At 38.5% G+C, this 25,425-nt stretch overlaps 9 protein-coding genes across 9 annotated transcripts; 4 read left to right on the top strand and 5 right to left on the bottom strand.

Moving 5' to 3' along the window:
• Positions 1 to 1,144, bottom strand: Gasu_31220 (3-deoxy-manno-octulosonate cytidylyltransferase (CMP-KDO synthetase)). Its single transcript, XM_005705944.1, has 2 exons — positions 534 to 1,144; positions 1 to 486 (listed from the first exon to the last, which is right to left on the bottom strand). The coding sequence occupies exons 1-2, from the start codon at positions 1,110 to 1,112 to the stop codon at positions 271 to 273; spliced, it is 795 nt and encodes a 264-aa protein (XP_005706001.1). The 5' UTR covers positions 1,113 to 1,144; the 3' UTR covers positions 1 to 270.
• Positions 1,145 to 1,154: 10 nt separating this feature from the next.
• Positions 1,155 to 2,039, top strand: Gasu_31210 (uncharacterized protein). The gene is made up of 3 exons (XM_005705943.1): positions 1,155 to 1,237; positions 1,287 to 1,489; positions 1,540 to 2,039. The coding sequence occupies exons 1-3, from the start codon at positions 1,168 to 1,170 to the stop codon at positions 1,999 to 2,001; spliced, it is 735 nt and encodes a 244-aa protein (XP_005706000.1). The 5' UTR covers positions 1,155 to 1,167; the 3' UTR covers positions 2,002 to 2,039.
• Positions 2,040 to 2,043: 4 nt separating this feature from the next.
• Positions 2,044 to 4,024, bottom strand: Gasu_31200 (uncharacterized protein). Its single transcript, XM_005705942.1, has 5 exons — positions 3,480 to 4,024; positions 3,062 to 3,426; positions 2,817 to 3,001; positions 2,306 to 2,767; positions 2,044 to 2,257 (listed from the first exon to the last, which is right to left on the bottom strand). Exons 1-5 carry the CDS (start codon positions 4,018 to 4,020, stop codon positions 2,068 to 2,070), a joined length of 1,743 nt encoding a protein of 580 aa, XP_005705999.1. The 5' UTR covers positions 4,021 to 4,024; the 3' UTR covers positions 2,044 to 2,067.
• A 19-nt stretch (positions 4,025 to 4,043) lies between these two features.
• Positions 4,044 to 5,894, bottom strand: Gasu_31190 (tesmin/TSO1-like CXC domain-containing protein). Its single transcript, XM_005705941.1, has 4 exons — positions 5,625 to 5,894; positions 5,306 to 5,567; positions 4,884 to 5,253; positions 4,044 to 4,834 (listed from the first exon to the last, which is right to left on the bottom strand). Exons 1-4 carry the CDS (start codon positions 5,881 to 5,883, stop codon positions 4,097 to 4,099), a joined length of 1,629 nt encoding a protein of 542 aa, XP_005705998.1. The 5' UTR covers positions 5,884 to 5,894; the 3' UTR covers positions 4,044 to 4,096.
• A 159-nt stretch (positions 5,895 to 6,053) lies between these two features.
• Gasu_31180 (T-complex protein 1 subunit) lies at positions 6,054 to 8,204 on the bottom strand. Its single transcript, XM_005705940.1, has 7 exons — positions 8,040 to 8,204; positions 7,820 to 7,986; positions 7,283 to 7,768; positions 7,127 to 7,228; positions 6,885 to 7,078; positions 6,450 to 6,831; positions 6,054 to 6,405 (listed from the first exon to the last, which is right to left on the bottom strand). Exons 1-7 carry the CDS (start codon positions 8,119 to 8,121, stop codon positions 6,217 to 6,219), a joined length of 1,602 nt encoding a protein of 533 aa, XP_005705997.1. The 5' UTR covers positions 8,122 to 8,204; the 3' UTR covers positions 6,054 to 6,216.
• A 2,087-nt stretch (positions 8,205 to 10,291) lies between these two features.
• On the bottom strand, positions 10,292 to 12,544 carry Gasu_31170 (THO complex subunit 1). The gene is made up of 2 exons (XM_005705939.1): positions 12,385 to 12,544; positions 10,292 to 12,333 (listed from the first exon to the last, which is right to left on the bottom strand). Exons 1-2 carry the CDS (start codon positions 12,538 to 12,540, stop codon positions 10,957 to 10,959), a joined length of 1,533 nt encoding a protein of 510 aa, XP_005705996.1. The 5' UTR covers positions 12,541 to 12,544; the 3' UTR covers positions 10,292 to 10,956.
• Positions 12,545 to 12,554: 10 nt separating this feature from the next.
• Gasu_31160 (transducin family protein / WD-40 repeat family protein) lies at positions 12,555 to 19,319 on the top strand. The gene is made up of 8 exons (XM_005705938.1): positions 12,555 to 12,645; positions 12,697 to 12,816; positions 12,863 to 15,957; positions 16,006 to 17,836; positions 17,892 to 18,486; positions 18,582 to 18,770; positions 18,819 to 19,032; positions 19,081 to 19,319. Exons 1-8 carry the CDS (start codon positions 12,556 to 12,558, stop codon positions 19,289 to 19,291), a joined length of 6,345 nt encoding a protein of 2,114 aa, XP_005705995.1. The 5' UTR covers position 12,555; the 3' UTR covers positions 19,292 to 19,319.
• Positions 19,320 to 19,324: 5 nt separating this feature from the next.
• Gasu_31150 (homogentisate 1,2-dioxygenase) lies at positions 19,325 to 20,922 on the top strand. Its single transcript, XM_005705937.1, has 5 exons — positions 19,325 to 19,527; positions 19,583 to 19,804; positions 19,859 to 20,079; positions 20,127 to 20,543; positions 20,599 to 20,922. The coding sequence occupies exons 1-5, from the start codon at positions 19,362 to 19,364 to the stop codon at positions 20,884 to 20,886; spliced, it is 1,314 nt and encodes a 437-aa protein (XP_005705994.1). The 5' UTR covers positions 19,325 to 19,361; the 3' UTR covers positions 20,887 to 20,922.
• Positions 20,923 to 21,224: 302 nt separating this feature from the next.
• Positions 21,225 to 25,419, top strand: Gasu_31140 (beta-galactosidase). The gene is made up of 2 exons (XM_005705936.1): positions 21,225 to 21,888; positions 21,947 to 25,419. Exons 1-2 carry the CDS (start codon positions 21,253 to 21,255, stop codon positions 24,878 to 24,880), a joined length of 3,570 nt encoding a protein of 1,189 aa, XP_005705993.1. The 5' UTR covers positions 21,225 to 21,252; the 3' UTR covers positions 24,881 to 25,419.
• The last annotated feature ends 6 nt before the right edge of the window (positions 25,420 to 25,425 follow it).

Genomic DNA, 25,425 nt, shown 5'->3' with positions numbered 1-25,425 from the left:
AGGAAAGCGAATGGTTTTCTTCACAAGAATCGGAAACATTGTTATTCGAGGAAACTTTAGAGAATAGTTTATTTGACCAAGAAAAAGAGTCTACCAAGTCTTGCGATATTTTAGTACAAAATGGTGAAGTAATGGTACAAGTACGAGGTCAACTGATTGCATTGAAAGATGTGAAGGAATCACATTTAAAGGAAATGACTACGGATGAATATTTGGCTTATTACGAGACTTTGATGCAAACACAAGTTACTCAATAATGAATAATACCCGTTATTCTTGGTTCCTTTGAATAGGCAAATGTTTTTCAAGAAATATCAAATCTTCAGGTCTATCGATACCTCTCCAAGCATGTTGAACCACGTTTACCAATATTTTCTTTTGGTGATATAACCAAGTCAGTTGTTCCAATCTCTCCAAAGCTTCTAAAGGACTGGTAGAGAGTTGAGGCATCATTTCTAAAAAGGATTTTCGAAATGCGTAGATTCCCTAAGCAACATGAATAAATAGAGTTGGCTGGTAGTTGAAATACTGACCACATGTCTTAAATAAAATGGATGAGGAAAGGCAATGTTGGCATCTTTATAAGGAATAGGTGATCTTGAGAAATACATGGCTTCATGTTTGGAGTTGCAAACTACCTTGACATGATTTGGATTGCTCCATTCTTCTATTGACTGAATTGGAGTAGCAAGGGTACTCACTTGAAGGTTTGTTTCATCTTTATCCTTTAATAACGACTCTATAGCGATATCAATATGCTCAGGATTGACCGCTGGTTCATCTCCTTGTACGTTGACTATAACACTTAAGCGATTCCAATCTTGAGGTTCTCGTTCATAAAATAGTTTTACAGCCTCAACCACTCTAATAGTCCCACAACTACAGTGAGGACTCGTCAAATATGCTAGTCCACCTTGCTTTCTTATTTCGTTCGCTATGTCAGTGTTATCAGTAGCAACCAATACACGATCTACCAGTTTTGCTCTTTTCACCGCACGATGTACCCAAACTATGATAGGAACACTACGCAATAGTGCTAAAGGCTTTCCAGGAAATCGAGTAGAGCCAAAACGTGCAGGAATGACAGCCAATACAGACACAGGAGTCAACATAACGATTTTACATTTTTGTTGGTAGAGAGAAATTCTTATCCCGTTGAGAATCAAGATGCCTATCACTAGTCTTACAATAGGTGCTATGTTAGGAAAAGCAGACTTTGCGTACAAATATATGGGAGGTATTGTCCATATTCATAGTTTCTCTTCTCATTGTAAAGTAAAAGTTAGGATCTTCTATCATGTTCAATCTTCTGAAGACATATATTTTCGGAAAGATACTGAGAACACTAGAATATCCTGATGGAGAGTTGTATACTGTCAAGATACACTATCCACAATTGGAACGTCTTAAAGTGAAAATTGCAGACGCACAACCTCCACCTTATCCTACTTGTTTCTTGACCAGTGAGGTAAGTATTGAGTGCCTAGATGTATACCTTTGGAAAGAGGATTGGGTAAATCATATTCATGGAGAAGGTAGGATATACGTCAGTTAGCTTTGTGGCATCCTCCTGCTTTCACAGAGCCTTTGCGTACGGATAAAGATATAAGAGCAGTACCAGAGGGTGCGTGGGTGTTCTGGAGTAAATACAGTGAAAAGGAGTTTCCTATACCACGTCGAGGTGTGAAATTAGACGCTCCAGCAGCTAATATTGTAACTTCGAATGCAGCTCTTACTGACGGGTATATTTCTTTGGTGAAGAACCTTTATCGCTCCAAACAGTTATCAACTAGTGAATATGATAGATTAATAGATTTGATTATCGAAAAGAATGAAGGCATATGCACTCTAGCACGAAATTTTTCTAACGAACCAGAAGAATTCGTTCGTCATGCTAAGAGGCAGATATCGAAACTACCGGAGAAAACTATAATCATGTCTACAAACGCAACTTCAATTGTTTCAGAAACAAGTGAGAAGATATCATCCAATATATCTTGAACTCTCAAAAAACCCAAAAAACAAAGTTGAAGTTTGGTTGACTTATTTCCTATCACTATAATATCATTATAATGCCGTAACTTCTACATAACTTCCAGGAGGTAATATAAGAGTATCATATACGGATATAAATAGACGACCCCGTCCTTTTCTATGAGATACAAAGTTAGGCTGCCCTTCAAAATGACGAAAAGTTTCGTTTAAATAACTATAAAGCTGTACACGTAATACATGGTTGCTCCAAGTTTCATTGGTTCTAGGAAATACACAATTAGCTTTGGCAATCTGATCATTTCTTAAATACCTTATAAAGAGACTCAAATCATCCACATTAATCGCCATTGGCTTTGTCAAAAAATTCCTGTAGACTAGACGGTCCATCCATACTTCTCTGCTCCATCCTCGCCTGCGTACTTGATGTAGTTCTGAAGACGTAAGAAAAACAACATGCCAATCTTGTTGACGAAGTTTCTCTATGGTTTTGACAAAACAGCTAGATAAATAATCCAAGTATTCACTATCAAAACAAGATGATAGTGAGTTTTGAGCATGCCATAATAAAGATGTAAACCGAGTCTCATTCATATGTGAAATAAGTTGTTCAAGCCGTGAACTGAACTGAAATTCCGGATAAAAAGCATCATATCGAAATCGGTTGATAAGAGATAGGTGACTATACGTATTAAAACTTTCAAGCAGAGCTGTTTGATCATCCCCCAACTCTGCACCTATAAAACCCAATTGAAATACACTTTGCAATAATGAACTAAAAGATATAAGTGCAAAAAACATATAAACGACAAAAGAACACTTACGAGCTCCAAGTATTATGTGGTGAAGAAATAACAGTTGGTTTGTAACCCCAAAACTCCATAAACGCATGTAAACCAACTGAAATCCATTGCATATATTCCGTCACTTCAGTATCTGGGTTTTTATCAGGACTGGAAAACATAGAATGCTCACTTCTCAACGAAGAATAATTGTTACCGCACACTAGCTGCAGGACAACATAATTGTAAGAATTCAGAAAATAGGTCGGCAACAACTCAAAACTTACTCCTCTCTCAAAACACTTCCGTGCAATAGAATCTGGCGTTTGTATTTCGACAAACCACTTCAAAACGTCAAAGTGCGCTCTTCCATGATATTCAGGATGCCAAAAACGTCTTGAAAAGAGCTCTTTGTATTGTGGCTCTAAGCCTTCTCTGAGAAACGGGTACTTTGCAGAACCGCCGTTTCTAAGGTATATAGGAGCATCTACATAAACACAACTGGATTCAGGACAACCTTTAAGCTTCATTTCTGAAATATCTGGACCAGAAACAATGAAAAAAGGAGTCAACACAACCCTTTCATGTGCAGCAACGTCCTTGTTCAAAGATTCCAATACTTGTAAAAGCCTCTGTAAATCTTCCTTTGTTTCTATTCAAAGCGTATCCAGTCAAAAGAATTTCCAACATTTCGTAAAATCATACCGACTGTTCCATATTCCCAAGGAGAACCGGAAGCTGTGGAAATATCACCGTTTTGTTGTTTCCAAAGTATATTTGGAAATAAAGGAATAGCATCAGAAAATCTCCCCCAGTCATCCGAACTTACTGTAACAAAACGGAAGTGAGGAATGAGTCTACTTTCTACTTCTGCATATATATTCGAACTCGAGCCATTTCGGGGTCCATAAATAAGGGAGGACTGTGAAATAAAGTCAAACTCTCCCTTTCTAAACCAAAACAGTTTTCCACTAAGAAATAACGAAACATATACGCCAACCAGACCCAGCGTGCACACGCCAACACAAAGTGGTAAAAAACTACCGAAACGAGAAATTTTGCCAACCCTCGGAGACAGTAGTTGAGCTCGATTATCAGTGTTGGGTAGCAATAGAACTTCAGACAAGTCAACATCTGTGGTTGCTCTAGAAAGTCGCCTTAGCATCGGGCTAGCATATTTCAGCCACTTGGAAAAACGGTCGATCCACTTGAACAATTTGAACAAAGGAGTGGGGTGCATGGACATTAGCTGGTTATTTATTCTACACCAGTAATTACAAGCCAAGTGATTAACTATCTAACAGAGCAGAAGCCAAAATTTCTTAATGATTACTGGAATTAGTAGTATTTCTTCCTTCAGATAGGTTACTTTTCTGAAAAGCCACTGGTACAGAACTCTTTTTGGTATCCAACAAATGTGAAAACAAGGGAATGCGTAGTCTCGACCTTCCAGTAACATCAGAGTGCAGAGAATGTATTACAGGTGTGTTCTTCTTATCCATTATGGACCTTTCGTCGCAAGCAAGTGGATCCTGACTTGAATTGGCGGCCAAAGAGCTTACTGGTATGTCAAGTGACTCTGACGTTGCTTCACTCTTCTCAAAAGATTCTTCCTCCATCAACTTCTTCTTCTCTGCCTCCACAACTTTCAACAAAGACAAAGTATCAGCATTAACTGACCAAGTCTTACGTTCATAAAAGGCACTGTCGAAATGAGTAAGAGAACGGCTCTTACGAAATGAACTCTGATCTGAATAAGAAGAACTTGAACTTTCTCGCCATCGTTTTCTAGGTGACTCCATAAATAACAGATGCTGATATCCGTTTGTCTCTCCGCGCAAAGGTGACAGAGCTCCACGGATTCCTATACCTGAATCAGAAAGAATATGTGAAAGATTGGTTGATTTCTCCGAGTTGTCGTCTTCTCTATTTCCACAATCATTGCATTTACATATATTTGAACAAAATACTCCGGCATGAAAACATTCACAATAGTTCTTCTGGCAACCAGATCTCTTGCAATTACATCCCTTCTGATGTTTGATAGCCAAAGCGCCGTCCTTATCATCTTTCAGCGAATGAAAACAAAATAAATATGTCGGTAAGTACCTCCTTTGGAACAGCGGTCATCTTCGGTTCAAATGCCGCGGGATTTCTCAATAAAATAGCATTTCTCGCTTCTGAAACTTCTTTCTCATGATCTTCATCATTTAGACAGTTCTGACAGCTACAATTGGAACATAGCTGACCAGCTGCAAAACACTCACAATACAATTTCAAGCACATGGAGTTTTTACATTTGCAGCTTTTCCGCTCTTTCTCTCTGGTAGCAAATTTCACATTGCTTCCCTTTTCACTACGTACGGGAGATGTAATGACTTCCTTCATCTCTCTTACATTTAACGATAACGACGAATCTGTCGAACGCCTATTTAAGCTGTGCAACTTTGAATTGCCCTCAGGTTGCATTTCCAAATACCTATCATTAACTTGAGAAGAACGAATCAAAAGACAATGATTGGAAAGCGTACTCTTGTTTCGATGAATTTCGGGAACTCGATGAGGTATCGTCATCGGTTTCATCATTGACTTGTTTGTTTGAATAAAAAGAAAAAGTTAAATTTTGGTGAGGTTTGGGTACGCTTTCTGGTCCAAGTTCTAACTCATCGGCAAACAACTTTCTCGGCAACCGTTTTGGGCGAGAAAATCCAAAATTTCCTCCGGTCGTCTCCTGCAAGGTCATTTCTTTCATCGCTCGTACTGGAGTGGAAGTAAGCGAGAGAGATGCCGATTCTAAGGGTTGCAGTCAATTGAGAACAAGAGAAAACTAGTTACTGGTACACAACTTACTTGTTGAAGGACTCGCAGCCAAGGCAGCTAAAGCGGAGATACCTGTTGCTTCTGAAGAATGAAAATATTTCGTTGCCTCTGACAAGTCGGTTTCTGCATCCAGTGGAAGCGACCCTATGAACTTCCGGCCCTCTGCAAGTTTATCCTGCACTTGTTCTGTGGTTCCGCTAAAACTTTGTTCACGAGAACATAAATTTGCTTCTTTCGGTGTTTGCTCTAGAGAAGAAGGAGTGTGACACCTTTCATTGGAGGACTCCATGCAGCCCCTCCTCTTTCTTCCGGTACTTCACCGTGCAAGTATATCAGCTACGAAAAAGGTTTAGGCCCCTTTGTAAACACTCTTTTCGAAAATGTTAACGGAGAAAATGTTCGATAAATGAGTGAGTACCACTTCTTCGTCAACTCTTCAGGAGGACACAAACTACTGGACTCACAACAAAAGGCGCGGCGTTTGAAATTTAAGAGCCAAATTGATCCAAATAATTCAAACTGCAATTTGCAAGCGACCAAATGCAAATTAACGATGATTGGTTTGTCTAAGCAGTTGGGAAAAACTCGATTAACAGCTGTTGTAAAAAGCTTTATTCTTCCATTAATTATTGCCTGATTTCGAACGGACGTCTCTCCCAGCTCTTAGTATTTCGTCTACTAAAAGAAGCTGCGATGCAATCATGGATGACAGGTTCAACAACTGCTTCTTAACAGCAAAACTATCGTATATTCCCATCATGACGGGATCAATAGGATTACCAGTTTCCACATCAACGCCAACCATATGGCCCTATCCCAATTAGATAAAAATGAATAAAACATTCCTAAACAAACCTTTTGATGCTCCGATTGCAACTTCAAGATAACTTCCTGAGCTTCAAAGCCACTGTTTTCTGCCAAGGTTTTCGGAACAGTCAAGAGGGCGTCTGCAAAGCATATAACGCCTAGACGCGCTCTACCAGAAACACTCTTTGAGTATTCATGTAGATACTCAGAGGCAGCAACTTCAAATGCCCCTGCACCTGGGAGAAAGCAATTGTCTTCAATAGTGTTCTTAACTGCTCTAAGACCATCTCGAACGGCATCCTTGATTTGATTTATGGAGTGCTTATTTGGTGCTTTGATAAGAATTGTGCAAGAAAACGGATTCTCAACGTCCTCAATAAAAGTATATTTCTCTTCTCCAAGAATCTGTTCGTAAACATGTCCAGCATAGCTAGTATAAAAAATAAATCGTTAACCAAATGTTGCAGTACATGGACCACTTACCCTAAAACTTCAGGCATGAGTTCATCTAATGAGTTGACAGCGACACCGCCACACGCCAACGTAAGACGTTCCATGTTCCTCCTCTTTGCTCGACGCAGAGCAAGAATTCCTTCCTTCGCTAGCATGTCCAACGAAGGTGGGTCAATCCCTTTTTGGTTGATCACGACAAAACTCTGATCTTTGCTCTTACAGACCTATCAACTTTTAGACCACAAAATTACATTCTACTAAAGCTTGCTCACTTTTTTCTTTAAATCAATAATCTTGCGAACTCTTTCAAGAACAAATTCCCTTTCTGCAGACACCATCTTTTCTCTTTGTTCCGCAGAACTATAGAAGAAGCCCTAAATCGAGGTGAGCTTCTACTTTTCCAAAACAAAATATCTTTCTAGACATACCGCATTTAATTCACTTTTTTCATATTCTAGAGACACGTTACAGGTCAATATATATGAATTCTTCAATTCCTTTGGCATATCGGGATGCCTTGCACCATGATCAAGAACAAGACCCTTTACTAGGCGTGATTGGTGAACTTCCTCCTCTTCCATAGTCATGACTTCAACCATATGCAAATCAATCGGAGTATCAGGGCGCTGGAGTGTAAGCACTGCATCTGTTACATATTCTGCAAAAATTTCTGCATACTCTGGAGATATCTTAGTAGTCAAAGAACAACGCGCCATTGAAACAAGTGTTTCTCGGTTAATTTTCTTAAGAACTTTTTGATTCTCCATCCACTGTAACAACGCGTCTCGAGCTAGATCGAAACCGTCGGTAAGAACACTAGGGTGTGTTCCCTCCGATATATATCGCTCCGCTTGTCGAAGTAGCTCACCAGTGAGTATCACACAAGTTGTTGTGCCATCTCCAACCATATCATCCTTATCAAAGGCTAAAAACGAGCGAAAGTAAGCAAGAAACCAAATGCATACCTGTGCGGTAGCAGTGCGAGCGATCAGTGAAGCTGTAGGGTTCTGGATTTGCATTTCTTCTAGTAAAACTTTCCCATCTTTAGTGAGTTTAATATCGCCAGCACCTGAGACTAGCATCTTCAGGGTTCCTTTAGGGCCAAGATTGGAACGGAGTACGTCTTGCAAGCCTACCGAGAGAATAATAGATGAGCAATGGCAAATCTTCACGTTTCTTTCAAACCTTTTGCAGCGTTTATGGTAGTATACAACGCAACTCCACGTTTGCTTATTTCTGCTCCAGGGTTCAGTAACCTCACCGACATTGTATATCCCTCTTTCAAAACAAACTCTCTGGTCCCCAAAAAAATGAAGCGCGAAATTTGTTATCCAGTTGCTCTAGAATGTTCTTGATGTTATTCTGTTGACACGGAATATTTCGAGTTGTGAAGTACAATTAGAGATATTCCTTTCATTGTTCCAGGACTCGTTATGAAAGACTTTGCTGCAAATACGTAACTCTCGAAAAGTTGTCGAACATGCAGTTGGTGAATTGCGTGCTCTAATCAAGAACTCGAAAGATCTTAAGTGCACTCTGTTGGTGTCTTTGCCAGAAAGAAACAGCATATTGATTCCGCTGTTTTTTCCAGGTTTCGAAGTATATAGCTTTCGTCTTGTGGAATGCAAAATTGGTCATCTTCTTCCAACTGAAACGAGACGTTTCGAATAGTTACTTCAACACTCCCAGAGACTATCGAGAACACTTCGAAGCCTTGTTAATTTCATATTTCGATTATGATTGATCGGCGATTAGTTAGAAAAACACAAAAGCCGTGTAAAACTTTACCTTTTGTTGCCCTTTGAGGAATGGTTTCTGCAGCTCTTGATAGTCTAATGAGACCTGAACGAAACATCGCGTTGTCAAAGGCAACTGCAACTTGAATAGACACTTCCGTTGAGGGATATGCCTCTAGTGGAATCAACTCTTCGCCATCTCTGTAAGAAGGAGAATATTTTGCTTTAAACTTTGTATATTGAAGTTGTGAAGAACGAATTATGAGAGACCCGAGTTTTGTTCCATAGAGTCCTTGAAGCTTCAACTGTTCAGATGGTGTTGAAACCCATTTTGTCTGCACTTCTTTATGGTTTAAGACCTGGTTTTCAGAAATGGTCTCAGAACAGACTTTGACCGTATCGAACAAGTTCTGAGAACCTGTCACTCGTCGTGCCTTATGACACTCTTTTTGTTTTTCATACGTATATTGGATCTTGTTGAGGTTTGTGTCATGGAGTGTAGTCTTCTGTAGCTTTTTTGCCGATGTATCACTTAAAGTCGTACTTCTATCATTCTTGGATTCTTCATCTTCAAAGATTGTGAATTTTTCTTTTTGAGGAAACTGGTTGATTTTTTGCAAAGAATAAGCATGCTCGTATCGACTTGTGCTGCATTGGTTCTGAGTAGAAACAACAGATTTTGTTTTTGTTCGTTTTCTATTCATGTGATACCAAAAGCTATCGACATCTTCAAATCCAAGCTATACAGTTGTTGAGGAATTACCAACTAAGAAGAAACTTTCGTAATACCTTGTCCATCTGGATTTCATGACACTTTCTGTATAAACCCAGACGACTGTGAGAATAGTCGTTTATAAGTAGACATCTTGAGTGATGAAAGGAATCGCTCACCTTGAAATAATGCCCTTAGTTGATAAAGCATATGGACTTTCCATTTCGTGGAAATTTCTATTGACAAAAGGACTTCATCATATGTTAAGATACATTTGATTTTTGGCGCTAAACGTGCAGCATTTTTCTTCATCGTGAAAGAAGCTTTACAATGAACATTCCCCATAATTTGTATTTTTTGGCTTATTCTTTTCTGTTGATGAAGTTCTTCAAGAAATTCTTGTTGGAGTTGAGGGAACATGCTATTCCTTTCGTTATTATACGAATTCGACTGATACAACTTTAAATTTCCAAAATAGAAGACGATTAAGAAGTTTAATGAGGGGAAATGTTATTCTTGGTTTATCGAAAAATGAAAAATTTGGCTGGATTGAGTATATTTTGTTATAAGAGACTTGTTTTCTTTTATAATGAAATCATTGGAATATTTTCCCCTCCAATTTGGAAAGGAACTCTTGTGAATTCCATAATGTTCGAAAGTTTTAGAAATATTCGTGTTTGAAAGTTGTGACTCCTAGCCATTTTTTGACTATTTGTCTACGACTCGATTTGAACTGAAAAGCGTAGTAGAATTTCTTTCGTAACGATTGAAAAGAATCTCAAATGAAGGTTATATTTTGTTGATATTCAGAACTACCCAATTTCGGCGTAGAAAAGGCAATGTTCCATAAAACTTCTTCACTGAAAAACAAAGTGGTGGCAATGCTCATGAAAACACATATTCCTGTAAACATTAACGAAGGATGAATGAGATTATCATGTTGCTAAACTTTTATGCTTCAAAGAACGAGTGGCATAGTTAGTTACGAGTGGTTTTCAAAATATTTTCTTCATATTGAACATCAACAAGACCACCAGGCTAAACTTATCCTCTCCTTTGGGCGTTCTTTAGCACACTAGTTTCTCAACTGCTGCTTCCTCACTTGCACGTTTGATTCGGTCTTGTGACTAGCTTTCTGACAAGATTGAACCTCATAAAAAAAGAACGTATAACCAAGAGTTTTCGAAAGCTTCGTTTGTCTCATTTCAGGAAAGAATTTTACGAGACCCATGGTGCAGGACCAACCATTATTGATAAATGGTACTACCGCGATTCTTTAATAATCGATAGAATCCATTAATCGCGTCAATCTGATCGTACTGTCGATCTAAGATCTTTAAAAACTTGCTGCTGGTTTCAACAGAAACTGGAGTTTCAAAATTTTGGAAAAACAACAACAACAGCGGTCATTCTCTGGTGTTATTTTCAGGACATATATAAGCTCTTTCCTTCTTAAGTCAACTAAATATGTAAAGAAATTTAAGATGAAATAGCCACAATTGCCATGATGCACATGTCGTTCAAAGCAAAAAGTAGGACCTTGAATTGTTTTGTGCCATTTGAAGCAACTAATATCAGCCTTATCTGCAAACAACAATATGGCCGTATAGAGATATACATTGGAAACCGCAGGGTTTCACTGCAATATTCGAGATCATTGAAGAATAGCTTCTATGTTTCCATCTGCCTCCCGAACTTGATTCAACTTGTTAAAATCTTTTCCAAGTAACACTCGTAGAGACTTCCAAACAAAACTATAAGAGTTTTTCTTTGCCAATTCCTCTTCTATCCCTTCTTCTTTGTCACGTTTAAGTTCGTCCATTATTTCGTCGATGTTTGGCACAACTATTCTTCCAGCATCTTTCAAAGTACCTTCTCGTTGCTCCTTCGTTTTCCACGACCAGTAAGATCGACTCATCTGTAATATGCTTTTATTTTCAGGCTCCGATAAAGTTTTTCTTTCCCGATCTTCATTGTACAGTCTTTGCCAACGTTGCTCTAAAGAACGCCACAAAATATTGTCATTCTCTCCAGCAGAATTCTCAGGGATTTCACAAGGCGGTCGTTCAAATGCTTTACAGTTATCCAAAGTTTTCCATTTCAACCAATATCTTTCATGCAATAATACCCTCTTAATGTACTCCACAAATCTTTCACCTTGTGGCTTTGTGCCTTGTAACACTCTGAATATTCTGTTTACCAATCCTTCCATCTCATCACTGCCTATCCAGGCAAAGTTTTCCCTCAACGTGGCCATGTGCTGCAGAAAAATGAGATACTGTACAAGATGATATCTTCGAAATACCGAGTCTCGAAACTGAAATGATAACAAATAGGGACTTGTCAAATATTTGACAAAGTCCAATTGATGTTCGCATTGTTCAACTGATACTTGTTCTACTTCAGTCATGGATAAGGGATCATCGGCAAGTTCTCGAACAGGGTCCGTCTCCATGACCTGCAATACCTTAGATAGTGAGTTACAAAAACTTTTCCACTCTGCGGGTCCATATGCTACTGTTGGATTGGATAAAAATTGTTGTAAACTCCAAAAAGTTTCGTAAAGATTCCAATCCAATAGACAGTCACCCGAGGTCGACGAGTATTCCCTTTCTTCCTCCGCTCTCACATACTGAGTGGTATTCGATGTGTGAAAGTTTCCTTTAAGGTTCACACCTGAACGTTCGGAAGGCGGAAATGCCGAGGATAATAACAATATAATGCGACCACAAGTTTCAGCGTCCAATACTCTTGAATATCTACGTAATAAGCTGATACAAGCACGTAGAAAGATGAGCTTTCCTTTAAATAGTATTTCATGAGACCGAAAATTTCCCAAATGTTTTTCGAAATAGTCCAGCACCCTCCAACACTGATTTGTGGGAGTTGTATCCATCAAGTCCTCCAACAACTGGCATGGTGTCGCTTGCTCTACCATACTTTCCTTGGAAAGCAACAAAGACAAGTCAACTAATCGAAATATCTTCAAATAATGTTCCTCCGAAACCTCTTCCGAAAGAGATCGGGACACCTAGTTGCGTAGAGGTGAGAATCGTCACCGATCCAACTATGCTCTTTTTACCAGTTCTAACAATATTCCTCGAAGTTCCAACTCAAGAATACTCCCTAAGTCATCTATTCTTAATGACCTTAGAGTATCGAGCACACTTTGCTCCTCTACGGGAGCCGCTATACTTATTCTGATCCATTCCACTACCTCCTCATTATTCAAAGTCATTAGAATTGTATTTGGATGTCCACATCAGGTCTCTTGTTGGCTTCCAAAGCAACTTTGGAAAGAAACGGATATGACCTATTTTATTGTGACTTTGAACCCTGTCTGGTAGTTTCTGTCTTAAAGTAAAACGATAAATTTTTACGGTCGTTCTGCTAGGTCTATGCCTCTTGGAAACATTTGATTTTCGTCAATCTGAGAAATCGAAGCTGTACCATACCAGCATATTATTGTCCTTCGACCATTGTGTGTTTAGCAGTTTGTCATTCCACTTTTCAGGTATCAGTTATTTACTTTGTTGTTGAAGTTTTTACTTGTGGAATAGATTGCTGTAGCCTTGGAAGAAGGAAGTGTATTGGTTTTACACAAAAGCAACAAAGGTTGGAGATGGCAGTTGCGATATTCACTGAAATTTATATCAAATACTGGGAGTGATGAAATGTTGCCCGTGGTACGGCAACTTAGTTGGAGTGGCAAAAGACTGGCTGCTTTTGGTAATGGTTTGGTTATTTGGCAGTGGAGCGAAGATTCCTCGAAGAATATCTGGTCGTCACAAGAAAACGAAATTTGGGAGAAAGAACACTCCTCTTCAGTAGAAGTTTTACTGGATTGGACTGTGGAACAACTGGGAATAGTAGCATATCATGGAAAGTTATCTCCAGACGGGAAATTTTTTGCAGTTGCAGGTTGGAAGAGTAGGAAAATACTAGTTTGGCGTATAGATAGTGTTATTGAACTACTTAAGAACCAATCTGAGATGCCCAAGTCTCCTCGTAATTGGAGAGGTCGACGTCATTCCACAAGTGGGTTTTCACCCTCGATTACCAATCTTTTACATGTCATGTCTGAGTCCTGTGAAACCTTGGGTCCATCCGAATTGGAAGTAGGCGATAGTGGCATCCAACATTTAGAGTGGAAGTCATTTGGAATGGGTCGAAATGCTCTTCTTACTGTAGATGGAGATGGAACATTTCGTATTTGGTCAAAAATTGCACACAGTAGAAGAACCGGTGGTCTTCACTGGATGAAACAAGTTCTACGAGCACCTCATGTAGCAGGCAAGAGAAATATTTCTACTGCTGGCTTCTTACTCTGGAAGGATTATTACTGTCAAGCTGAAGAGGCTGTTATGGATCCCCTGTGGTCCGTTATTGTGAGAGATTGGTTAGGTTTTAAGCTATCGAGAACAATACATTTCATTATTCGAACAGTGGGTAGTTGTTCACATTTATGGAGAGTTAGAGGCTTAGATGATCTTCCATTTGTTGGGTTTGCAAGATTAGAAGCATTGAGAGATGATAGCATATTGGAGCACAAAGGGCTTCTTGTTCCACTGGAAACCAAGACAATGGCTTTGAATGTCTACCAAACGAATTTGCCAATAGAACCGGAACTTGTCTATGAACGAGCACTTCGTTTAAGATATCCTTCGTCACCGCCTTCTGTTATTGATTCTGTTAGTTGTCATCGATCTCGATATTATACTTTTGGTTTGCAATACAACTGTATTCAAATATCGGACTCTGCCGATATGATTCAAAGCCAAGCTCCTCTTGGCATAAGTTTTGGACATATTGGAAATATTGAATGCATCCAAAGCTCTGGAATGAAAAGACAAGTTCCTTCATTCCAAAAGGATGTTTTCCCAAAGGTTTGGATCTTATCAACGAGCTATTCTCCTTATGAACATTGGGTATGGAATGCAGCAGATGATAACCTTTGTATGATTGTGCCTGTCGCACGATTATTTAGCTATAGGACATGTTTTTTAGTATCTCCATTTCAGTTGGGTCGTACTTTAAAGGAACCCATGGCTGGTAAACATTTGTTAGTAGCTGTTGATACATGTCCTCCTCGAATGTGTTTATTTGGGTTGTCTCATCAGAGAAAATGCTCTGTTGTAACTATTCATAAGGATTTTTATAATATATTATGGAACACGAATCTCGTTATTTTACACAGTTATTGGTGTCATGAGAATGGAAGAGAGGTATTACAAGTATGGATATTTGTGACCAATTGTGTATATAGATTGAAAATCTCTGTGCAAGAAACTGTTTCAAACATGTTTGAATGGGATTTGTTCGAAAACGAATGCGCTTGTGCTTTAGGAACAGAAGGAGATGGTTACTTTTATCTATATCTTGTGAAGAAGTATGAGTTGAAGATATTTAGAAAGAAAATCATGTTGAATGATATCGATGATTGGATAATGATGTGGAGCTTTTCCTTGGAACCTGAAGATGGCAGTTGCATTAAGAATATGACGTTGAACAGTTTGGGCAACCTTTTGGCCGTTCTTTATAGCAATAACAGACATCGAACATGGATAAGGTTAGGTGACTATCCTTGTGGAAAATGGACTCCATTTTATACTTCAGATGATATAGTTGATGACAAAGAAATAGAATTGAGACGTTTTCGATGGATAAGAGATACAAAGGACGCTTGCTGGTATTTATGTTGGGAACTATGGCTGACAAATACATGTCGTTTCATTAGCTACTGTTATGCTAATTCTGAAGTCTCTTTATATAAAGGGAAAGAGAAATTGAAAGATAGAGGAATCCATGATCTTTCTATGAAGACAACAGGAGAACAAGATTGCTGGTTGGAGTATTGTAATCATCAAATATTCATGCATATTGAAGAACATCCTAAAGAGTCGATGGATTGGTTGAATCCTGACTCGAGCTTATTTTGTTTTTGTTTATTTCATCGATGGGATTGTTTGTTGTTTCATCTACATTCCGTGATATTTTCTATGGCCAACATTTTTTCCACTACTATCTACAAAAGTGATCAAAGTAATCGAGTTCAAAAGCTTTCTAAATTGTTCTACTGGACTAGGTTGCTTTGTTATTATTTCCAACCTACTTTGTCAAATCATTTCGCTACAACATCGGTCGAATACGGATATAATGGATTCTCAGATATAACATCTGCCAAAGCATACTTTCAGGAAGCTCTATCGTATTTAGTAAAAGATGAGAACGATGATAATTTGCTGAATCTTCAATGGAAAATGAAATGGAAACATTGGTTATCTTGTTATTGGCTTCTTTGGAAGAGAGAGTTGCCTTTGGATTCAATGGCTCTAAAATTTTTGATGATTTCAAAGGCTTGGTATGAGAAAGCTCCCGAATGTTCGATACTTCCTTTATCTATTGTTTTATTGGCTTGTGTTTCTGATTGTGACAAGCTGTTATTCGAAATATTGTTTCAATCAGAAGAATGGACAAGTTGTTGTGATAATACTACAAGAGGAGATAAACAAAGTTTTGATTCTTTGTGGTATTTCTATCGTTATTATGGAGTTGGTTATTGGGTTAGTAGACGAGAGGACCTGACTCAAATTGTCGATACTTGTGCTAGAGCATCTTTTCAACATCAGCAGAATCCTATGGATACATGTTTATGGTATGTAGTTTGGATTGTGTGGGATTTTTGTTTATAAAAGGTTTCTAGGTATGTCCTACTAGGTAGAACGAAATCTTTAGCTATGTTGTTCAAAGTGAAAGGAATGAAACGTCTTTGGGAATTTTTTTCTGGCGACTTTGACAATTCCGAGATGCAAATAAAGGCCAAGAAGAATGCATATGTAACACTTGCCAGACATCAAATTGAGCTATCGAGTGCTTTGTTCATTCTCGCTGGTGAGAAACTTGAAGGACTCAAATTGCTATTATTCAGACTACGTGATATATCATTATTTCTAGTTGCTAGTAGACTGTTGTTTGATTGGGAAGACAATAATCAAAGGTGTCAAATATTGGAGTTACTCAACAGCAACGATGTCTTGGAAAAGGAAGAAATGATACTTTTGGAGATATGGATTGCTTTTCAAAGTAGAACTTTGGATCTGTGGAAGATTGAAAGACATGAATATAATACTATTTTACAAACTCCTTTATTGTTGCATTCTACTGCAAAAGTTTCCGATTTCCTTCAAAATATGGCAAGGATTGATTTGAGCCCCTCTTCATGGATGACATTTTGGATGCTTCAACAAATTGGCTACGTATATTTCCAAAAGAGCAATACACGTAAATTACAAAGCAAACAACCACTCACTTATCCATGTTTGTTGAAAGAATATGGTAAACAATGGTTCTCATGTGATCCTATATTTAGCTTAGGTTGTTTTTATTCTGTCACTGAAATGACAGAAATTTCGTTGGAAACCCTTCTTGATGATGAAGAACGCTTAGAGTTGTTATGGTATCACTTTGTTTCTTGTTTAGCAGAATTAACTTCAGAGGAATTGAAGGAATACAAAAGTGTTTGCTATGACTTGTGGAAAAAATTGCCCTTGCGTTTTCATCAACCTTCGTTGTTTCCGTTTGTTTGGATATGCAATGAGATTAGACAATGGAAAAATATAGAGAAGACACCAAAAGTGCTTCGATTGTTATCCTTTTTGTGGTGTGAAAGAGAATGGATTGGTTTGGAAGCCTGTTTGGACAATGAATGGAAACGAGATTGGTGGTGCAAATGGTTATCGTCCTGGAATGGCATATTGAGAAAACTTGTGAAACTGTGCATCGAAGATTTAGCATCAGGAAGATTTTTACCAAATTCTTCCTCGTTTGTTGCTATTTCAAATACGATGGAGTCGTTGAAGCCAATGAACTATTTTTCGTTTGATTTCAACTTGTGGAAAGCAACTCAAGCTGTTTATAATTATTATCGTTGGATGATGGATATTTTATCTGTAATGGAAGAACAAATATTTCATGTGGAAGCATTGTTGAAATTGTTGTTCAACTGCCCAAGTTTAAGGTTTCCGAGTGAAGCAAAGCAATCGAAAGTAGAAGCTGGGGTGATGATTGGAGATTTGAGAAGAGTGGTGAGTAGCCATACTTTGAGACCAAACTCGGATGGGAGTCAATCTGTTTGGACAAGTGAAGAAGCCAGTTGGATGCCAAGTTTCTCTTCTTTCAAGGCATGTATGGAGAACGATGTCAAGCGACAAGCAATTCTTTATTTACTAAAGCAAACGATATCGATTTATATATTTACACAATGGCGTTTGTTGTTGATACACAATAAGAACCAAAATGATGAAAACGAACTTGTAGATGTAGAATTCAAGGCACAATCAATAGTAGAAGGCTTTTACAAGGATTGGGCTCAAAAAAGATATCCACTTACTACATACAACCATTCTTCATCCATCAGGCGGGATAGTTTATATCAATTGTGGTCTTTTTTGTATCAGAGAGATGCTTCATGTAGAAGACTGTTAGAAGAAGGATGGTTGGTTTTAGAAGGTATCAGACAAGGAAGTCTGGAGAAGGTAGGCACTGTTATATGCATTTAATGATATAAAGTAGTAATATATCCTCTTCTAGGCAACTATCTCTAATCGAGTTTATGGACTCTTAAAGCAAGAAAATTGGGACAGAGAGTCTTATCCACATATATTGAGTCAATATAATTCTTTCTGTTTGTGGAAAGGAGACAAGGATGAGGCAGTTCGGTCTTTATGTTTATCTAGTGATGACCCTTGTTGGATAGCTGTCGCAACATTGGGAGGGTTGATGGATATCTCTGTTCCCTATTCCAAACTGCAACAAATCTCTTCCAAACCATCTCTTCATCGTTCTTCTAGTGTTTCCACTTTTCCTGGTGGGAATGATAGAGATGATACGAAAATTGAAACCTCTGAAAGAATTTGGAAGTACGCAGGCCAAGTGGCATGTGTAACTGCAGATCCAGTTCGCCAAAAATATGCTTCAGGACATATGGAAGGCACCATTAAATTATGGAACTTTGGCCAGTCATCTTGTTTAGGACAATGGAAGGTTCCCAATGTGGGTCGAGTTTCATCTTTAGCATTCTCATCCTTTGGTGAACGTCTTGTTGCATGTCATGCAACTGGTCAACTCGTTATTTGGGATGAACCTTTTCTAGCAGTAGGTAGAAGTACTGTTGCTTCTCCATTAAGTAAGAATATCCTTGTTGAATACTCTTTGTCTGTGGTACAGTTCCTTAGCAGACAAAGATTCTTTTGTTTCGAAATGCTAACACATGACTTGTAGTCATAGAAGCATTTGGAAAGCGCCGAGCCTCACAAGCCATTTTTCTAGATGATAGAAATTTGATTGGAGTAGTTGGCTCTCCACAAGGACCTATTGCTTCTGGTAGTTCCTTAAGAATATATGATATTCGATCTCCTCATTACGATATACGGCCTGAGTGGACTTGCAAGGTCAATCACGGAAAAGAAAGTAAGCTTTTCTCATTTTGTTGGCTCTAAAACTTTACAAGTTGAACAGGTCGTTGTATTTTAATATTGGAAGATCGAACTAAAGTAGTTACCGGCGGCATGGACGGCTCAATCTCTATAGTGGATATTCGAATGCGTCATTGTGTTGCAGAGTTGGCTTCTGTTCATCGTGGAGAAATTCAAACTCTTGGCATTGAAACAAACAGAGGAAGGGCCATTTTTAGTGGCTGTAGTTGTGGAGAAGGAAAACTGTGGGATAGCAGGTACGTCAAACATACCGTCATTTATATACCTTTACTTTGTGTGAAAAGAACGATGAAATGTTTGGACACGATTCGAATAGTACAACGTAAATCGTCTCTCTCCTTAACCGAATGGAATCCTTGGAGAACTTCTTCCTTAGCTCACCGTGGTATTTTGACAAGTTGTTTGACAGATACTTGTCTCTTAGTTGGTTGTGCCGATGGCAGCTTAAGGCTTTGGGGAAAGGGCTGGTCACAATTGTCTAAGGGACAGTCTTGAGGAAATAGCCAATCATTGCTTTACATTTTTGAGATAGAGTTTTTGTTATTCGTCGGCAGCGTTTACTAAAATGGACAAACCAACCTCAACTATACCACTTCTTTCCGGTTATGGAAACTACTTTGAAACAGAAGCAGTTGTTGGAGCCATACCAAAAGGTCAAAATAATCCCCAGAAATGTCCTTTTGGGTTGTATGCAGAACAACTCTCTGGAAGTGCTTTTACTATGCCTCGAGGTAGGGCATTTAAGCAGTTCTTGTAGTCACTTCTCACTTCTTGCTGTGTTGACAGAAAAGAACTTGCGAACTTGGCTGTATCGGATCCTGCCAAGTGTGAAGCACGGAAAGGTTGTGGCAGCACCTGAAGAAGCTCCTTTTCTTACAGAGGGAACCAAACTGACACCGGAAAGGCTACGTTGGAAACCTTTAGACTACTCCATGTTGGTGAGATCCACCGATTTTATTCAGGGTCTATTTACTGTTGGTACTCAAGGTGAACCGACTAGTAGAGATGGTAAGACAAGTTGTATTTATAAAGCTTCAAACTGATCTCGTTGTTGTTCGTCAGGTGTGGCAATACATTTATATATTGCTAATTGCAGCATGGAAAACAAGTGTTTTTTCAACTCTGATGGTGATTGGCTGATTGTTCCACAAGAAGGAGGCCTGCGAATTCAAACCGAACTTGGCCTTTTACCGTTACGTCCTGGACACATAGCTGTCATACCACGTGGAGTGAAGTTTCGAGTGGAACTTTTGGATGGTAAAGCTCGTGGATATATTTGTGAGGTACGTTATTGATCATTTGCTTCTATTTTCTCACATTTGTTGTACAGGTTTATACTGGTCATTTTGAGTTACCTGACCTTGGACTGATTGGTTCAAATGGCTTGGCCGCACCGAGAGACTTTCTTTATCCTGTTGCATATTATGAAGAGAAAGAAGTGCCTTTTGCAGTTATTCAAAAGTACGGAGGTAAATTGTTCCGCTTTTCATTGGATCATTCTCCTTTTGATGTTGTGGGTTGGCATGGCAATTATGCACCATTTATATATGATTTGAGTCTTTTTTGTCCTGTCAACAGCGTGCTATATGATCATATGGATCCTTCCATTTTTACTGTTTTGACTTGCAAAAGCAGTGTACCTGGACTGGCAGTTGTGGATTTTGTCATATTTCCTCCTCGTTGGATGACACAAGAGCATACATTTCGACCGCCGTATTTTCATCGTAATTGTATGACGGAATATATGGTAAGTAATAGATTTTCATTTTTGCAACTAGTTGGAAACCTTTTGTATTTTTTAGGGTTTGATCCGTGGAATTTATGATGCCAAGGCAGAAGGATTTGTTCCAGGAAGTGCATCATTGCACAGTATGATGTCAGCACATGGACCGGATGCAGTGACGTTTGAAATGGCAAGCAATGTGGAATTGAGTCCTTCTCGTGTAGGCGAAGAAAGTCTGGCATTTATGTTTGAAACCAGTCGCATGCTCAAGTTGACAGACTGGGCTTTAGATCCAAAGCATTTAGATGTAAATTATATAGATTGTTGGCAGCCATTGAAAAAGTTAGCTTCACTTCAAGTAGAATGATGTTTGTTATTGTATGATAAAGTACCTAGTTGGCTGACTTTCAAGTTTCGATATTGTTTCGTATCTATCACAATGTTGAGGGAAAGACTGATGTATTTTCCTTAGTATTCAACTAAAAGTATTGGATAACTTTTATCCTAATGCATTCCGTAACTTGTGACGTTCATTGACTGTTCTAGTAGCACAGAAGAGGATAGTTGAAATATATCTCATTTCAGTTTATGAAGATTTTACCATCACACTGAATTATTGAAATAGCTTAACAACTGTTGTTATGCAAATAAGTACTTGAATATCCATTGGATGTTACAAGTCGCTCCTTTTTCCTCGATGAAATGGAGTTTTGCATTTTTGTGAACTTTTGAAATGGTCAAACACACTTGGAACTCAAAGACGACTGACAACTCTTCTTCCTTTACACAGTCACAATCTTTTGGTCCATTTTTTTGCAGCAAAGAAAGAACTTCCACCAATCATGAGCCGTCTGCTTTTAGAAAGGAAACTTATGCTTCTCACTTAACTTGGACGCGTCGTTGTCTGCTTATTGAAGGAAAACCTATTCCGATACTCTCTGCAGAGTTTCATTATTGGAGAATTCCAGATAGGAATCGTTGGAAACGTATTTTGGAGTCATATCGTTCTTTGGGTTTTAATTGTGTTCGAATATACTTTCATTGGGGCTTTCACTCTCCTCGTCAAGGTGTTTACGATTTTCAAGGCAATAGAGATATCGAATATCTTTTGCAGTTGTGTGAAGAATTGCATCTTTTTGTTATTGCAGCGCCTGGACCTTACATTTGTGCAGAAACACAGTGTGGTGGTTTTCCTACTTGGCTTGTCGCTAAAAGGGAAATTAGAATACGACACGTTGCCAGGGAATTTATCAAAAGATGGGATCAACAATTTTTTGAGTATTGTAAGGAATGGTATGCTCAGTTTCTACCTATTCTTGTTTCTCATGAGCGTGCTACTCATTCACGAGGTTGTGTGATTGCTTTGCAGGTAAGTATGTCAAACAGATTTTCAAGGCATATTTTATACTGCTTTATATTATGAATAGATAGAAAATGAATTGATGCAATGGTTGGCGTTCTTTCGTATTGGTTTGGATAAAGAACTTCGTAGTTTAGCAGAATTGGCAAGAGAGATGGGCGTGTATTCACCCATCATTCATAACGATGCTATGCCTGATGGTTCTTGGACTCGCGGAAAGCGGAATCGCCTTTGGTGGAGTTTAGGGTTAATTTCTTCATCACGCCGTTCCTATCGTGTAGATTTATATGGAATGGATTTGTATGTTACATGGCCACCTGATAACGGAGACCAAAGAGAAGGCTCCTTGTTTGAATTGGATATAAAAGACATTTTATCCATCGTAAGAATGTCCAATGGCAATGGTTTGAGTCACGAAGCAACTTTTGTTCCTTTTCGAAATGCGAGTTGGAAGAAGCATCGCTTTGCTCGTGCTTTTGATAAACTCGAAAGGACTACCAGCGGATTTGGTGGAGCTGCAACATCAGGACCTGTCATAGTTTGTGAGGCGCAAGGCGGTTGGTACAATCAGTGGGGTAGAAGAAGAACTTATGATGATATGTTTACATTTTTTGGTGAAGATCATACTTCGAATGTTTTGGTTTCCTTACTTGCACAAGGCATTACGATGATCAACATTTATATGTTTTATGGTGGAACAAATTATGGTTGTTTGGGAGATACCGAAGTCTATACTTCTTATGATTATGCAGCAAGTATTCGTGAATATGGTTTTATTACTAACAAAGCAAGGAAAGTAGCTGCAGTGAATCTTTTTTTCCGAACTTTTGCCAATTTTGGTTTGATAGAAACGGAAAGGTTATCTCGTTCTGATGAATATGGTGTACAGTGTTCGTTATCCAATGTTGTTATTTGTACTCGTTGGGTTAGAAAGAGTGTGAGCAATCATGAAGATGAAGTTTGTTATCCTCGAATAGCGTTCTTAAGGAATTTTTCGTCGGTGTCAAAGTTTACTTTGGCATTGCAAGGAGTAGCAGTAACTTGTAGTCTCGAACCTCGTCAAGTCATGTTGGTGCCTTGTGATATTCCATTGAGTGACAAAGTTGTCCTTCATATCTCGGGTATTCAAATAGTTGTTCGAATGAAACATTTGGATACAGAGTTGTGGGTATTATCTTTGAAGGATCCAGAAGTGGGAAGAATTGCATTTCGTTCTCGAGTGCCGTTGATATTAAAATGGTGCAGTATAGATGGACAATATTCTGGCACTTGTGATCCAAATAGGGAGGACGATGAGACATCAGATTTGACAAATATTCCTGCTGAAGAATTGTCATTTGGGGCTTTTAGAAATGGAACCTTTATCAATGACGATCATTTGAGACAAGACTGTGCGAGTCTTGTACGTAGAGAAGAAACAATAGGGCAAGTTTATCACTTATCCGTATGGAAACCTTGTTTTATATTACTTTCAAGTCGGGAGAATGAGCATGGAACAACAACGACTCGAGATCAAATAAGACTCGTTTGTCTGAATTCTGCGGATGCATCCACAGTGACTTGTAACTGGATGGAACAAGAAAGAGACATTTGGTCAAGTCAAGAAGAGACGAGTAGAAATCCTGAAGCAATAGCTTGGGGTGCATATCGTTTATATTTTGACAGTCAAGGTCAATTGCAGATTTCATGTACTTGTTCTGATACAAATATATATTTTCTACGTCAAGGTGAATGCCCAGTCATGTTTCAACCCATGCCTTGTGTAGTGGAACAACATATTCCTTATTGTTTTGTATGTGTCTTAACAGATAAGATGCGCCTTTTGTCTTCCTTATCGACTTCTTCTTCGTCTTTCATTAGATGGACTAGTCCATGGCAGTCTGCTTATCTAGACTGGAATATGATTCCTTGGAAACCAATCAACTATGCTACGGAAAGAAATCCACTCGATCATTTATTTACTCATGGACATTGCTTGTACCGATGCAATTTTCATATAGGACGTCGATTATGGTTACAGAATGAGTTGACTTTGAAACTCAATTGTCGTCATTTGGCTGTGGTTTGGTGTAATGGAAAGTGTGTAGGTTCTCACCTTACTTATAGTCATCATATTGTTGGTCCAGGTGCAGTCAATTTTTGGGACGTTTCGTATTCTGGCAATATGAATTACGACTTGACTCCCTATTTAAAGAAAAATGATAACGGTGTCTTCGAAAATGTACAACAACAAGTGATAGTATTGATACATAACTTTGGTCAAGGGAGACAACCATTTGTAGTGAATGATGTGAGGAATCCTCGTGGTCTTTTATCGGCAAGTTTTCACGGAATTCCTGTGGAACAGGTGGCTTGGTACATAAGTGGAAGGAATGTTTCAGAACTGGAAGATCCATTCAATACCGTTGGGATACCTTTGGAAGACAAGTTGATTGGACAGATTGTTGGAAACAATCCTTTTCGTTACAGCAGAGAAGATATACAAAGGGGAGATGAGAATACTCGCATGTATTATCAGGAAATGACAACACTTGTATCGAGTGAAACATTTCAGTCATCGAGTCATTTATCCAACGTCGTTTTAAAATTGGACAATTCTAGTTTCCTGTTTCCCGTTTATAGTAGTGCAGGAATGGGTTGGTGGAGAGCCAAGTTTCGATTACCAGAAATATTAGAAAGTTTTGATGGACGTTTGCATATGCCACTTGCATTATGTATAAGTGGCAATGCGCATTGTTTTGCTTGGATTAATCAGCTACAAATTGCTCGTTATGTAGCCAAAGTAGGTCCACAGACTGTTTTTTATATTCCATGCGGGTTGTTATTAAGCGACGAAGAAAACGTTTTGACGATTATGTATTATACAGAACATGAAACTGCCCAAGTGGGAATTCGAATCACTCCGTATTTTGTCGATAGCAAAACGGGAAATTGGAAAAACGAAGGGTTTGAGACAATCAGTGATCTTCAGCCAGTTGTTATTTATCAGTTTACGGCGTAACTTTGTATTTCATTGGAATGAGATGAGAAATTGTGTTTCACGGGTTTATATATGTAATAGAAATCTCACCCAATTAGTGATCCATCATTTAAGGTTACGTTTTTATTTAATGGAATTCTTTGCCCTTGTAGAGTCCAACAGCACTTCCAATCATCATATCATCTGGTAGGACGATCATATTTCAAAAATGGTCTTCAAAGCTTTGGTTTCTTGTGTCCTGAAGTTATTTATGCCCAGAAAAAGGATGGAGTCAGTTGCACCACCAACTGTTACTGGCTCCAACTATTCTTTAAATAACTTTTTCAATAAAGTTTTTAATTTGATAGCCATTCCACGATGGAGCTATCTTCGAATTTTCCATATTAGGAAAAGTTCTTTTCTTTGGGGCTTTACTAACATATGCCATAAAATGGAAAAAAAGTCGTAGAAAACTAAAGTTGCTTCTTCCAAAATCATCTCTGTTTCATCAAATCAGTCGACACTGTTCAACAAAGTGATGGAACGGAAGTGCTACAAGTACTCATAACGACTGTTCATTGCACAAT

Source organism: Galdieria sulphuraria, assembly GCF_000341285.1.
Source record: "Galdieria sulphuraria unplaced genomic scaffold scaf_24, whole genome shotgun sequence".
Classification (NCBI taxonomy): Eukaryota; Rhodophyta; class Bangiophyceae; order Galdieriales; family Galdieriaceae; genus Galdieria; species Galdieria sulphuraria.
This window is presented reverse-complemented; position numbering and strand designations above follow the sequence as displayed.

Excerpts from the sequence above, each read along its gene's own strand:
- Gasu_31220 (XM_005705944.1), bottom strand. The coding sequence starts at position 1,112 with ATGTTGACTCCTGTGTCTGTATTGGCTGTCATTCCTGCACGTTTTGGC. Across the intron at positions 487-533 it reads CATTTTATTTAAGACATGTG|GGAATCTACGCATTTCGAAA; the intron begins GTCAGTATTTCA and ends CATGTTGCTTAG.
- Gasu_31210 (XM_005705943.1), top strand. The coding sequence starts at position 1,168 with ATGCCTATCACTAGTCTTACAATAGGTGCTATGTTAGGAAAAGCAGAC. Across the intron at positions 1,238-1,286 it reads TGCGTACAAATATATGGGAG|GATCTTCTATCATGTTCAAT; the intron begins GTATTGTCCATA and ends AGTAAAAGTTAG. Across the intron at positions 1,490-1,539 it reads TAAGTATTGAGTGCCTAGAT|GATATACGTCAGTTAGCTTT; the intron begins GTATACCTTTGG and ends TGGAGAAGGTAG.
- Gasu_31200 (XM_005705942.1), bottom strand. The coding sequence starts at position 4,020 with ATGTCCATGCACCCCACTCCTTTGTTCAAATTGTTCAAGTGGATCGAC. Across the intron at positions 2,768-2,816 it reads CCACATAATACTTGGAGCTC|TTCATTATTGCAAAGTGTAT; the intron begins GTAAGTGTTCTT and ends TATATCTTTTAG. Across the intron at positions 2,258-2,305 it reads GATTTGAGTCTCTTTATAAG|AACCAATGAAACTTGGAGCA; the intron begins GTATTTAAGAAA and ends TGTATTTCCTAG.
- Gasu_31190 (XM_005705941.1), bottom strand. The coding sequence starts at position 5,883 with ATGGAGTCCTCCAATGAAAGGTGTCACACTCCTTCTTCTCTAGAGCAA. Across the intron at positions 5,568-5,624 it reads GGCTGCGAGTCCTTCAACAA|AATCGGCATCTCTCTCGCTT; the intron begins GTAAGTTGTGTA and ends TGCAACCCTTAG. Across the intron at positions 4,835-4,883 it reads TGACCGCTGTTCCAAAGGAG|GACGGCGCTTTGGCTATCAA; the intron begins GTACTTACCGAC and ends AAAGATGATAAG.
- Gasu_31180 (XM_005705940.1), bottom strand. The coding sequence starts at position 8,121 with ATGTCGGTGAGGTTACTGAACCCTGGAGCAGAAATAAGCAAACGTGGA. Across the intron at positions 7,079-7,126 it reads TTATTGATTTAAAGAAAAAA|GTCTGTAAGAGCAAAGATCA; the intron begins GTGAGCAAGCTT and ends AAAAGTTGATAG. Across the intron at positions 6,832-6,884 it reads CTCATGCCTGAAGTTTTAGG|CTATGCTGGACATGTTTACG; the intron begins GTAAGTGGTCCA and ends TTTTTATACTAG.
- Gasu_31170 (XM_005705939.1), bottom strand. The coding sequence starts at position 12,540 with ATGACTTTGAATAATGAGGAGGTAGTGGAATGGATCAGAATAAGTATA. Across the intron at positions 12,334-12,384 it reads GAGGAATATTGTTAGAACTG|GTGTCCCGATCTCTTTCGGA; the intron begins GTAAAAAGAGCA and ends CTACGCAACTAG.
- Gasu_31160 (XM_005705938.1), top strand. The coding sequence starts at position 12,556 with ATGTCCACATCAGGTCTCTTGTTGGCTTCCAAAGCAACTTTGGAAAGA. Across the intron at positions 15,958-16,005 it reads CCTATGGATACATGTTTATG|GTATGTCCTACTAGGTAGAA; the intron begins GTATGTAGTTTG and ends AAAGGTTTCTAG. Across the intron at positions 18,487-18,581 it reads TACTGTTGCTTCTCCATTAA|TCATAGAAGCATTTGGAAAG; the intron begins GTAAGAATATCC and ends CATGACTTGTAG.
- Gasu_31150 (XM_005705937.1), top strand. The coding sequence starts at position 19,362 with ATGGACAAACCAACCTCAACTATACCACTTCTTTCCGGTTATGGAAAC. Across the intron at positions 19,528-19,582 it reads TGCTTTTACTATGCCTCGAG|AAAAGAACTTGCGAACTTGG; the intron begins GTAGGGCATTTA and ends CTGTGTTGACAG. Across the intron at positions 20,544-20,598 it reads ATTGTATGACGGAATATATG|GGTTTGATCCGTGGAATTTA; the intron begins GTAAGTAATAGA and ends TGTATTTTTTAG.
- Gasu_31140 (XM_005705936.1), top strand. The coding sequence starts at position 21,253 with ATGGTCAAACACACTTGGAACTCAAAGACGACTGACAACTCTTCTTCC. Across the intron at positions 21,889-21,946 it reads GTTGTGTGATTGCTTTGCAG|ATAGAAAATGAATTGATGCA; the intron begins GTAAGTATGTCA and ends TATTATGAATAG.